General features: G+C 31.0%; 2 protein-coding genes across 2 annotated transcripts; one reads left to right on the top strand and one right to left on the bottom strand.

Annotated features, from left to right (window-relative positions):
* Positions 1-4050: 4050 nt before the first annotated feature.
* LOC137827029 (E3 ubiquitin-protein ligase XB3) lies at positions 4051-8060 on the top strand. Its single transcript, XM_068633222.2, has 8 exons — positions 4051-4564; positions 4659-4718; positions 5050-5121; positions 5254-5375; positions 5489-5629; positions 5716-5823; positions 6791-7046; positions 7411-8060. The coding sequence occupies exons 1-8, from the start codon at positions 4382-4384 to the stop codon at positions 7783-7785; spliced, it is 1317 nt and encodes a 438-aa protein (XP_068489323.1). The 5' UTR covers positions 4051-4381; the 3' UTR covers positions 7786-8060.
* A 432-nt stretch (positions 8061-8492) lies between these two features.
* LOC137827030 (uncharacterized) lies at positions 8493-11292 on the bottom strand. Its single transcript, XM_090293389.1, has 5 exons — positions 11255-11292; positions 11094-11109; positions 10913-10995; positions 10641-10784; positions 8493-9175 (listed from the first exon to the last, which is right to left on the bottom strand). The coding sequence occupies exons 3-5, from the start codon at positions 10982-10984 to the stop codon at positions 8789-8791; spliced, it is 603 nt and encodes a 200-aa protein (XP_090149515.1). The 5' UTR covers positions 10985-10995; positions 11094-11109; positions 11255-11292; the 3' UTR covers positions 8493-8788.
* Positions 11293-13360: the final 2068 nt, after the last annotated feature.

Raw genomic sequence — 13360 nt, 5'->3', positions numbered from 1 at the left:
CTCCAAACTGCACATACATCTCACGGTGTGTAAGAATTCTCTATCAACTTCTCATCACTTGATATATTAGTCTATGTGACTTAAACTATTAGTGAAGCAAGAGGTTACCTATTGTAACATAGGTGACTATACTTAATATACAACTTAAACAATGATTCATATATCATCTCAGATTTGTGACCTCATATTCATATAATTCTTATCATTTCAACAACCATTTTCATATAATATAAATCACTTAAATAAAACACAATTCAATGATATATGGAAATCAATATTTTATTTCATTTTATATTTAACATTCACATTCAATCAATTAAAGAGATAAAAAGAAAGAATGAATCTTTTTAGCTTGAGTGAAAATTGATTCACTTGAGCGAAAATTTATTCATTTGACGAAAATCCAACAATTGTAGGGTTAATTTATGCAATATTTTCACTTGATCAAAAATAGGACTGAGAACAAGACTGATTTTCTACTCTATTTTCGTTAAGCAACAATGGAGTTGAGAACAAATGTTTATTTCATGTTATATTTTTGCTTAAGCAAAAAACTAGAAAATCAACTTCATGCAGCGGGACCAATTTGTTTTCAAAACTTTACCCAAAATTAATAGATCAATTTGCAACTTTTAGACAACTGTAAAGGCCAACATAACTATAATTTGCTTAAATGTAACTTGCACTCTCATTGAACTCACATCTCAATCCATAATAAGTAATATAAATTACTATTCTCATCAAAAATTATATTCAAAACTCATTTTAAGAATCTTCAAAATTTAACACGCAAAAACATCATATCAATATCTCAACAATGATATTAAATTCAAAGAGCTCTAAAATAATCATCAATTAACCAAAAAATTCAAATAACATTTCTACTCCATATCAAACATTTACATATTTAAAAAAAAAAAACACAATTCCTACCTGAGAATCAAAATATTGTGACCAGGTCACCTTTACATCCATATTATTTCTTCTAAAGTTTTATAAAAAAAATATATAAATTTCCCTTACTTATTAAAACTTGTTTACTCAAACTTAAGCTTTCACTTCAAATTACACAAAAAAAAGTTAAACATATACTTAAAAGTCTTTTATCGAGAATCTAACATACCCTTATGTCTCTTATCAAGAATCTAAACATACCCTTATGACCTTGAACTGACAAAAATTCAATTTTTTTTCCTAAAAAAATCACATGTTCACATTGATTGGACAAATTTGTTCTATTCTCCACTTGGATCTCTAAAGTGAATTTAGATCAAAAAAAGATAAATATAAAAAAAAACAAAGAAAAATGTTTTATAGAATTATATTTTTTTCTAAAATAAAGTTTGAGCATTTCAAATTTTCTATTTATATATCTTTTACTTAAATATTAAAATATTCATCTCTCAATCCATTTAAACTAATTTTATTTTAAACAATTAACTAACTAACAGTTAGATATAAATTACACATAATCCTTAAGATTGATTGAATCACTAAGACTGATGAGATAATAAATATAGGTTGATGAAAATAATTTAGTACAAGATATTTACAAATTTTAACTAACTAAGGTAACATGATAAATCATGATATATGATAAATCATAATATACCATAATCATGATATAAGACAAAAATATTGGAAAAAAATAGTTAGCAAAAATAGTAGTAAGAAAAATATCTTAATGATAATTATATTGTCCCACAAGTAGTTTTGTCTTGAAATGGTGGGCAAAACAATAACAACACATAACCTGCACATTTGTGTACAAGTTACATAAATGAATTAAATTAAAGGTAAAAAAACAGTGAAGTTTTGAAGGAGTTTTTTTTTTGTCTTCTAAACTAAAAACACAAAGGTTGGAGGGAATAAATTTATAAAACACAAGTGGTAAATACATTTGACCCTTCTACCTCATAAGTTTGAAAGGGTCTTGCTTTATAATTAATTATTCACTGTGTAATTCATTTTTTCAATGTGACTTTCTTAGTTTCTAATGGTGCATTTCTTGCAGTCATTTTGGTCACAAGTAGTAATACACAACAATGACATCATAGCAGTCTTTTATTGACCAAATAACTTAGACTTTCACAAGTTTGATAATTTCCTATCAATTTTATTCACACGGTATCAATGTAAAATTCATTAAATTTAAACTAACTATTTAATAATTTATATACTATTTAAATAATTGTGTGTTTTAGTTATTTTATTATTTGATTTTTAATTTCTTGATTTCAATTTAAAAGGATTAGTATACTTCAAATACTTGCTACCTTCTTAATTTTTTTATAACTAATTTAGAACATAGGTTATAAAAACCTAAAATTAGAAATTACTTGGAGATGTGTGCTCAGTTTTGTTTTTTTTTACTTTTTAAGTGTTGTAGTGGGGTGCTAATAGAACATTTTAATAAAATATAAACAGATAAGTTTAAATGTGTAAAAAAATAAATAGAATTTTTAAAATAAATCAAAACTTTTTACAAAAAGATATAAAAAAAAAAAGCATACCTTTCTTTTCATACAATTTTCTTTTTTAAATAATAGCTGTCATATTAAGGTCGAAAGCAAAGTTTACAGTGGAATATTGTTTACTATAAAAGGTGTGCAAAGATATCTATATCAAAAAAGTGCAAATCGGTGGAAATTAAAGAAAATTTAACATTTTATTAAATTTACAAAGTTTTATTTATAATTTTTGAGATCACCCTCTATACTTAAAGGTAAAAATAAAATAGGTAAAATTAAATAGAAAAAATTACTAAAATTGGTATATACTAATTATACCAAATTTACATAAGAATTCATGGAGATATAATATGATTAATGGTGAGGATGAAGACTTATTAAATGTTCAACAAACAAAAATATCTAGATATCTACGTGTCAAATTGTTATTATCATATTATAAAGAAATATCAAAATTATTATTATCATATTATAAAGAAATGTGTTTCTGTAATTATCTGATGAAAAATTACTTTGGATTAATGTGTAACTATTTTAAATGATATTTTTAAATATTTAAATGAATTAATGTTAATACAAACATAATCCACAATGACAAATTCAGCTGCCACAAAGTATTCAAATCAACCTTATAATAAAAATAAAATATTTTAATGAAATATAATATAATTTTATTTTTAAAATATCATATATTTTTTTATAAATTTTAAGAATAAATCTAATAAAAAATAAAATTAGTTTCAAAAGGTAATCTAAAAAAAATTAAACTATGTTAATTCTAATAAATTACCTTTCTTAAAAAATGATTATTTTACTATAAATAAAATTATAAATAAATATAATATAAAGAATATACCTTTTAAGAATAATGTAAATAATTTTATTTTCGTATTTCAGTTTCTCCTAACAAATTCAGATAAATACACTCAATTCAGATAAATTCAGATAAATATCTAAAGTAAATATTTCTGTCACATCACAGAATAAGTATAAAAATAACCCATTAAAACAAGTCAAGACGCATGCATTTGTAAATATTATTTTAATTTTCTACTTTTTCTTGTTGGTTGGTTGTTAAATTTTATAGTCTATAAGTTTTCAAACCTACGCGTACAACATATAAATAAATGCTACCATAACAAACTCGCAGTCATTCATATAATTACTTCAAACATTAAAAATATATTTATTACTGTTTTAAACTATATAATTCATGATATTAATATTAACAGGTAAAATTGATTAACATTAAGATATTATTCACATTAATTAGTCAAATAGATTAAAATTTGACAAATTAATGTATATAAGTTTATTTATGCTCCAAGAGTTATTTTACTGAGTTTTGATTTATTTCTTTAATAAATCTTGCTTATTGTATTATTTTTAATTTATATTTTAGTATAAAAATCTCATATTTTATATTCAATAGATATATTTTATAAAATTTAAATCTTACTCTTATAATGTAGTATATAGTCTACAAGACTAAATCCAATTTTAGTAGATAATTAATTATTAATAGAAGATATTTTTCATTTTAGCAGGTATTAATTAATTTTACAGAAGACTTGAATATGAACACGTTGATAAGTTGATATGTAAAATATTGAAGGATACATAATTTTGCACGCTTTGCAAAAGAGTGTTAGGAGAAGAAACAGCAACCGAAACTTTTAATATTAATTCTGCCTAAATATCCGGTGACTGCCCGAAATCTTTATGCGCGTATGGTCAAGCTGCCCGAAATCTGAACGGACAGGTCCAAACTCCAAGAAGACTCCAACACTGACATTATTATCTATCACCCTCAGAGTTGAACCAGACACACTACCACGTCACCACCATGGGAGGCGGCGCGTGAAACGGTTTCCGGCCACCTCTCTCGGTGCGAAGTGGTGATCGAGGAAATGGGTCAGAGGCTGAGTTGCGTACAGCAGAACGAGGACCATGGTTTGTTCCCTGCACTTGCAACCGGAGAACTGGAGGTTGTTGAGACCATGGTGGAGAAAGACCCCACTGTACTGGAACACACCACTGGCCATGACAGGCTCTCCCCCTTGCATGTAGCTGCTGCCAATGGTCGGATCCAGGTTGTTCTCTTGGAGCTGAATGCTGTTGTGTGCTTTTGTTTCTATGTCTTTTTATGTCCTTTTGATCATGGTGCTGTGTTTGTGTTTTTTGCAGGTTCTTTCCATGTTGCTGGACAGGTCTTCCAATGTTGACATATTGAATCGCCAGAAACAGGTGTTTCTCTTGTCTATGTTTATGTTTACCTGTAACTGCAATTCAACTCTTAAGCTTTAGGATAAACATTATGGACAAGAAAATAAGAATTTAAAATGAGTTGGGTTTTATAATTTCAAATTAATCCATGTATACTGTCACTTCATATGAGTTTTCTCATTCAAAGTGCAATAGTTTTTTTCACTTTCTTATTTGTTTTTGTCTATAGAGAAGTTTACTTAAAGAGAGTACTAGTCCCTACTCTTGTGAGTTTCAAACTATATGTTGTACCCTTGTTTTAGTTTTGTTAACTGCTAAAATTGAATTACTTATGTTTTCTTTTTGTGTGTAGACCCCGTTGATGTTGGCTGTAATGCATGGAAAGACTGGTTGCGTTGAGAAGCTTATCAATGCTGGAGCAAATGTATGTTATGGTTTTTGTTTTGTTTAGTTTTTGTAGTACAATAGTTTGGGTTTGTTGTAATTTTGAGAAAAGTTGTTTTTGGTTTTCTCCTTGTTAGGGTAATGATAGTGGTATGTGTTTTTGATGTTCCAGATATTGATGTTTGATTCTATACGTCGAAGAACTTGCTTACACTATGCTGCTTATTATGGACATATAGATTGCCTTAAGGCTATTCTTTCTGCTGCTCATTCCACACCTGTTGCAGATTCTTGGTTAGACATACAATTTTCTTCTCTCTTTCTCTCTCTGTACACACACTAGTCTTATGGATCCAAGCACATACAAACAAGAATTTTGATGCTTAATTCTTCGATGGAATTGTCAGGGGATTTGCAAGATTTGTCAACATAAGAGACGGAAATGGTGCTACCCCTCTGCATCTTGCAGCTCGCCATAGACGGTCTGAATGTCTTCATGCCCTTCTTGACAATGGTGCTCTTGTTTGTGCTTCAACCGGTGGATATGGGTAATTGTCTTAGAAGTTATGCATTAGTCAGTATTGTATGAGTTTTGATGGCTTTTCATTCAGATTGATGAAAGTAACATGTGCAGTTACCCTGGAAGCACACCACTACATATGGCTGCCCGTGGTGGTTCTTTGGACTGTGTTCGGATGTTGCTTGCTTATGGAGCGGATAGACTTCAATTAGATTCTTCTGGGTATGTAAATGTTTTCTACAGTTTAAGGATCTATTATAGCTGTCAGTGTAGATCACCATTGAAAATATGGAAAAGACTTGAAGGATCACTCATGAATTATCAGTATATAGTGTGAAGTTGCTAAATATGCATATCTAATTCTTTAATTGCTAACTAATTTCTCTTTATAAATATATGAGTTAAATAATTTTTTGGTACCTCCAGCCTGTATTGAAATTGCTACTTTCAAATTTTTTGCAGGGCTTTTCATATTGAACATCTAATAAATATGATAATTTGTCATGACAATTACTTTGTTCCTTTCGAAATAACAGTGTTGACATATTAGTTTTGATAGTGTTACATGTTTGCATACCTACAATATCTTACTAGGATGATTACATGTCAACATCGTTAGCTAAAGAGTAATAAAGTTACTACCAAGACTAAATCAGCATATTTATTAAATGTTAGGTATCCAAAACACTGAAAAATTTTGGTCGTCCAATTTTAATACAGACCAATTTTGGAGGTACCAAAAACTTGTTTAATCCTGAATAAAAAGAAAGAATGAAGCAAGTGACAAGCTTCAGTTTTTTTTTTCCATAAAAGTGAATTTGTTAACTGACTGAAACTTTGAAGTTTGTTTGTTGGTTAAGAAATAATTTTTTAAGTCTCTGAACGGGATTTCTACACTTAAAAACTGAACCTTATCAGATGAAGAAACAAATTTATTAATGAAAATTGAAAAACATAAGCTTATTTCCAGACTATTTAACTATACTTTGTGCTTGATATCTATGTTGTGTTGTGCGCCTACATATCTCAAGAGACGTAAATTTTTTTTGTTTTTCCTCAGTTAATGTCAACAGAGAGTGATTTCTTTCTTCAGCCCTTTTCTTGTCCTTTCCATAATTCTAAAAAAAATCTGGATTTTTATTCACCCGAAGCAAATCTGTTAAGACCTGGCTTAAATATTCTTTTTCAGAAAAATACCATTTTCAGTGGCCCTGAAGCACAAGCACAAGGCATGTGCTGCCCTGCTGGATCCTTCATCAGCAGCACCCCTTGTTTGGCCATCCCCGTTAAAGTTCATCAGTGAGCTCAGTCAAGAAGCAAAGGCCTTACTGGAAAATGCCTTGCTTGAAGCTAACAGGGAGAGGGAAAAGGCCATACTTAAGGAGGTTGACATGCCTCCATCCCCTCTGCATTCTGAGAGTGAAGACAGTAATATGGCCTCTGAGGTACAACATCTTCCTTTCTTGACTGCTGTAGGATTTAGATTAGTAGTTTTACTTCAATGCATTTTTCAGTTTAGAATGGTTAAAGATTATGCTTTGGTAGAGGTCCCTAGAGTGTTCTTTAGGACACAATAACACTACACACTACTATTTTATCTGCAATGTACTCTGGTAGGTTTTTGATGGCTGTATTTTTTTCTTGTAATGCTTCATTCCGAGACTTCCAGGATTTAGAATGCAATAGCCTTATTAGTATCTCATGCCAATGCATGAGTGTGATTAACTGTTTCTCTGGAAACATGGAATAGACATTTTGTCTTTAAAAGATGATAAATTATTTAGTTGTTGGTTATTTCTCTTCGTATAGGCCAACGATGTGGAGTTATGTTGCATATGCTTTGACCAAGTGTGCACAATCGAGGTCAGACCCTGTGGCCATGAAATGTGTGCTCATTGCACCCTAGCACTATGCTGTCACAAGAAGCCTGATCCTGCTACTACTGCCCTTTCTGGACCATCTTGTCCATTTTGCCGTGGTGCCATTATTCAATTACTAGTTGCTAAGATTAACAAGAGCTGTGATACCGAAGTGGAATCTAGCCCTGTGAAGCCAAGGAGATCCCGAAAATCAAATTTCAGTGAAGGAAGCAGCAGCTTCAAGAGTTTGTCGGCCTCATTTGGAAGGATTGCGGGCCGCAATTCAGGGAAAATTACAGATGAAAAGCAATGGGAGGTTTCTTGAGGCTTGATAATTGTTGGTGGTTATTTTCATTCCAAACCGGCAGGAAATTGATATGAATGATGGTTTTAATTTCTGTGGAATGGCTGCCTATATTGGTTTCTTGTATTCATTTTGTTTCAATTGTTCAAAGATCACTAAGATCATGAGATACAATAGTTTGTATTTGGTTTGAGTTTTGATTTCTGAAATCTGATTCTTTGTTGGAATTGGAGGACAGAACGATTGTGTAATGTTTCCCCCAAATATGAAATATAGTATGCAAGAGTTAAAGGTAAGTTTCTTTACTGCCTTAACAATGGTAAACATATATGGATTCACACACACAAGCACGTATTCTTTCTTAATAAAGAAAGACTATACCTTCATTAAAATGTGAGTGTTCATTTATTTAAGCAGAGTAATTGGTTCACATAATTTGAATAGTGAACATCTGATGGAAAAGTCAAAATTAGTTTTGATTAGTCTCAAAGATTTTTACTTTAGTCTGTATACTCAACCAGGAAGCCTTAATCACCAAACTTCAACACTTTATTTTATTTTTTATGTGAAGCACTTTTGCATGACCAACTTTATTTTGTTTCCCCTTGAAATAAAGGAGAAAGGACTTGACATACTAATCATCACTGGTGATCCCCACCAATATAGAAACAAGCACACAAACCAATATGTAATTACTTCTTCCACTCCAGAATGATATGCAACTTCAGTAACTTAAAGAGGCTTCAAATTTATGGTCTGCAGCATGTATTTATTGTTGTATTACTATCATGAAGAACTGGAGACTATATGGGGCAGAATGGAGTACGAATAGAACATCCTAATGCCTTGAAATTTAATTACCAAGCAGGAGAATCTCCTGAAACAGATAAAGAACTCCATGACCTCTAAATGAAATATAAATCAATAAAAAGGGATCATCACATGTTGAATATCCACACTAACAAGAAAAAAAACTATTGGTGTTCCTTATCCATCAGTCTTCTAGTTCACTGTTAGAATCATGTTAATGTCCACCATCATCACCCAATGAAGCAGATGGCCAATGATCAATTTGGGTACCCACTAAAAGTGAGGTTGAATCTTGAATAGGGGAGAAAACATTGGGTCCGTAAGTCGTAGGACACTGGTTCCTTCTGTATGTACTCGCTACTCTTCTCTCAGCTTCAAGGTAGTGACCAAGAGAGGGGGCATCATTCCCACTCACTGCATCAGTACTTAGCCTTGAGCAAAGTGAAAACAACCAAGGCTTCAGCTTGTGAATCCTTTTGCTGTCCTTCGACGGTTCCACCATTCTTCCTCTTGTTGATCTCCCTGAGAGTTCTAAGAAGCTAGAAATACCAATGAGGCTGCCAAGTGTCATGCTCTTGTCACGGAAGAATGATCCAGTGGACTATAGCAAGCCATGTCAAGTGAGTTAAGGTAAAATGGCTTGATCATGAATACTTCTATAAACAAATAAAATATATGCCAAATTTCAATTCACATTCACTAACACGATTGGAAAAAAAAAAACAGTAATGAATGGGAGGGTAAATGTGCACAGTTTTATTCCCTAAGAGACTATGTCCAAGATTTGAATCCTTGACCAGATATCATTATGCCAAAGGCTCTCTCAATCATTACTAAAGAATCATCTATGAAAAATATTACTCATACAGTCTTGTGTGTTTGATCTGTTTTACAATATGATTGTCCCTTTCTGACACTGTTCAAGGGTGGTTTTCTGCTGTTTACTTCTTTTTCCCCCAAACCCTCTAATAAAATACTCAAATTTCAACAAAGCGTGCTTCTGATTGATCTTAAAATGACAAACAGTATACCAACAAAATGGCAATTAAAGTGAAATGAACGTCACTCTGTCAAACAATTATGTGCTAGGCCATGGCATGGACCCCATTAGCGCCAAGCAATTATTTACACACAAAAGAAGCGAAGGATCCAAAAGAGACCGACAGGGGAAGAAATCCAAAGCTTTATGGGCATGTTCATTACGTGGAGCTTCTTTTTCCTATTCATTTTTGGCTTGGACTAGTTCAAAAATTGAAAAGCTTCATCTTCGTCAGTGAAATAAACACAAAGTACGTAGTCAAAAGCCAGTGTTCTAACAAGCAAAAAAGAGTAAAGCGTGTCTAAGTTAAGACGAGCTGAATAGGCAAGGGTTCAAGAACCGAAAAGGGAACATTGCTGTGTGAAGCTGAGAAGAGCAAGAGTCACAATCAAACTTGATTAACCATTGCAGGATGTGAAACAGTCATTATTTCGGACCAAAAAAGTTGCACCAAGATGTATACATATACGTACAAAATATTTGAGATGTCTCTGTCTGTGACTACGAACACTTTTATAAATAATACCCAAAAGAATTAAGTGCTGTCATCATAGCAGTAAAAATACAAAATGAAACCACAAAAACAAAGAAACAATGACATGACAACATGCTAGGAAGGTCATAGCAGCTTAGGACAAAGGAACAGGTAGCAGTAAGTAGCAATGGCATCAACGAAACAAAAGGGTCGTTACAACACTATCTTGCATTAATAATTGATAATATCAATAATAAAAAATAATGACAAAATACGTTTTACACTTCAATTTTAAGTTAAAATTGGACTTAACCTCTGTACTTTAGAAACAATAATTTTGACTCCTATTTTAAATAATGGGTGAATTTTGTGCCTCCTACTATTCCATGTTCCACGAAGAAAAACAAAATGTATCCATTATCACAAATTCAAGAAACAAAACAATCAAACTAACTAAAATAAACTTTAAACTTGAAAATTGAGGATCTAAAACACATTGTACCCTAATAATAATTTAAGTTCTTGAATTTTTGTTCAAAGAAAATTTCGAACCTCCATGTCAAGATCTGAGGAAGAATCAGTTGAAGGGGTATGAGAAGCAGTGAGCACAGTGCTGAAGGAGGCTGACCCAGAACCATTTCTCACCAGTCCAAGTCTAGAATTCAAGAATCTCAATCCCAAAGGCCACCCTTCTTCCTGCATCAGCAGCAGCAAAGTGAAAACCAAAAACTGAATCTGATAAACAAGCTGCTGTAAACAACACCCTCAAAATCATTTCAAAGCACCCCACTTTATATTCAGAGAACATCAATATGAGTCTGCACCTTATGAGTGTATTGAGTGCGCGCGTGTGTGTGAGAGAGAGAGAGAAGGGAAAAGGGTACCTGTTGAGCCATTACTGTGTTTGCTGAATGAAATGGAGGAGCAGAAGTGAGTAACAACACAGTGAAACAAAATACTAGGAAAGTATCCAAACAAGTGTCACTTCAGACAAAGAAGTATCACCTCCAGATTGTGTACCCTATGGCCAAAACACCATAAAACAAATAAACTAAAGTCAAAATTTAGTAAGAAAGTGGAAAAACAAGAAACGAGTGGCACCGACATATTGAACAGAAGTGGTATAAAGTTGACATTGAAGCAAGGAGAAAAGACTTAGACGTAACAAAGAGGTTCTTTGGTCGAAACTGAAGCCGTTTGAATGGTTAATTAAGCACATTAATGTTAGCTCTGAAAGTCACACATCGGAGAGAGAAAGGGTGTGAGGTGAGTGTGACATCTTACCTCTCAGGGTGGATTGGGAGGCTCTGCATAGAATCTGAGGGAGGCAGAATAGTTTGCTATCACTCACAGAGTTCAGAAACGCAAAAGATGGCGACTTCAATATAATGGTTAATAGCGATTCAGAAAAAAAAAAATCTTATATATGAAAATGTGAAAAGAAGATTTTGTTTTGAATTTTATGGAAATGCAGTGGAAATAATAAAAAAAAAATACATTTTTTAATTTCTTAATGTGTTAATATTAACATTAGTCATAAAAAAAGTTAGGAGTCTAATGTTTTTAAAAAAAAAATCTTAAAAAAATATTAATTTTTAATTGTTATGTAATAATGTTACTAGATGTAGATATAATGTAATGATGTCAAGTAAGAGTGTATTTTCTTTTTATAAATTGTGTTTTGAATCTCTCATTTATTTATATCAAATAATGATGTGATTTGTTCCATCAAACTTATATAGGAAAAGAACCAACTTAGTCAAATTATAGAAGTGGTATGGCATAAATGTGTGGTTTGGATTAGGGATGAAAAAGTAACTAGTGAAAGAAAAAATAAATAAAGAGAAACATAGGGAAAAATTAAAATTGAATAGAATGAGTAAAAAAGTCAAATATTTTAATTTATTATTAATTATTTTTTATAAAAAATATAAACATTGATAAAAAAAATTCATGATATATATATATATATATATATTAATAAAAATATTTACAATATAATGATTGTATATGAGAATTTAAGAGAGTGAAAAAATTCCTATTACATATGAAATTTGTGTATAAGAGAGAGTTAACACTAGAATTTTTCATTCTTCTTTTTGAGATTGTATATGAGTGTAATTTATTAACGTTTTTTTTACCATTTACCTCTTTCAAACTTTGACTTGATAATGTGAAATGATGGTTTTGAAAAAATTGAATTTATAGATTAAAGTTAAATTATCAATTGAAAAAAAGTTGATCAATATATTAAATACACAAATAAAAGAAAAAAAAGTAAGTCATCTTTAACTCTAGAGATTAAGTTTCACTTCATTTAAGAAAGGAAACATTTTCCTCTTATAGAAATTTAAAACTACAATCAAGGAATGATGAATCTTTCCAAGTTCTAAGAAGAATCAATAACAATGTATATGAGTTAGATTTACCACATGATTATATTTTATTTTTTAAGTCATATACTACTCAAATTGGTAAGGAGAAGCAATACAAGTCATGTGATATTTATGCTAGTGTAGTGAGGAGTTTAATGTATGTGATTGTGCATTAGACTAAACCTTAGTTTGGTGAGTAGATATGTGAGAAATCCTATGAAGGAGCACTAACATGCAATGAAACGAATTCTAAGATACAAAAAGAAGAAGACATTGAAATTCTATTCAAGGATGATTCATAATGTACTCTAATAAAGTTTTTTTACTCAAACTTTTTTGTAGACTTAAACGTTACACCGTTCATAATAGGCTATATGTTTACTATTAAAGAGTCCATGGTTAGTTGGAAAGTAAATCTTTAAACATAGTAGCTTTGTTAACATTGATTCAGACATGCTAATTAGATTGCTTTTATTTTTTAGGTATTCCCAAAATTTGAGGATGAATTCTCTCCAAGAAGGAAAAATAAAAAGTGCATGAATGGAAAATATCTTTATTAGGTTTAACTAAATAAAAGTGTTTATTTAGAATTTAATTTTATTATAATTTTTTAGAAAAAAAATTTACTCCCTTTCATTTGCAAAACGGGCCAATAAGGCTAAGAGGCATGAAAATTGGTCAAACAAGAATAAGGAGCATTTGGAAGTCATCCATGCCCATAGGAAGTCATTCATCTTTTTTCCAAATCAAGTCGAAGTTAAGGGAGAAGACTTAGGTATGACAAGTATGACATTAGCATGGAAAGTATGACTCAAACGTGGGAAGCATGATCCTCATTTCAGCCATTGATTTAAATCTAGGTTTTGAATTTAAAATTTAAATTATTCTTCTATTTGT

This window comes from Phaseolus vulgaris, chromosome 8, assembly GCF_051622355.1.
Source record: "Phaseolus vulgaris cultivar YP4 chromosome 8, ASM5162235v1, whole genome shotgun sequence".
NCBI classification, from domain to species: domain Eukaryota; kingdom Viridiplantae; phylum Streptophyta; class Magnoliopsida; order Fabales; family Fabaceae; genus Phaseolus; species Phaseolus vulgaris.
The sequence above is the reverse complement of the archived record's forward strand: the minus strand, read 5'-3'. Positions and strand labels throughout refer to the sequence as shown.

What these genes read in the sequence shown, in the direction of transcription:
- LOC137827029 (XM_068633222.2), top strand. Translation starts at nt 4,382, where the DNA reads ATGGGTCAGAGGCTGAGTTGCGTACAGCAGAACGAGGACCATGGTTTG. An exon ending in GCTTCAACCGGTGGATATGG is followed by an intron (nt 5,630 to 5,715) that starts GTAATTGTCTTA and finishes TAACATGTGCAG; the next exon opens with TTACCCTGGAAGCACACCAC. An exon ending in CTTCAATTAGATTCTTCTGG is followed by an intron (nt 5,824 to 6,790) that starts GTATGTAAATGT and finishes ATTCTTTTTCAG; the next exon opens with AAAAATACCATTTTCAGTGG.
- LOC137827030 (XM_090293389.1), bottom strand. Translation starts at nt 10,984, where the DNA reads ATGGCTCAACAGGTACCCTTTTCCCTTCTCTCTCTCTCTCACACACAC. An exon ending in GCACTCAATACACTCATAAG is followed by an intron (nt 10,785 to 10,912) that starts GTGCAGACTCAT and finishes CTGCTGATGCAG; the next exon opens with GAAGAAGGGTGGCCTTTGGG. An exon ending in CCTCAGATCTTGACATGGAG is followed by an intron (nt 9,176 to 10,640) that starts GTTCGAAATTTT and finishes GGCTTGCTATAG; the next exon opens with TCCACTGGATCATTCTTCCG.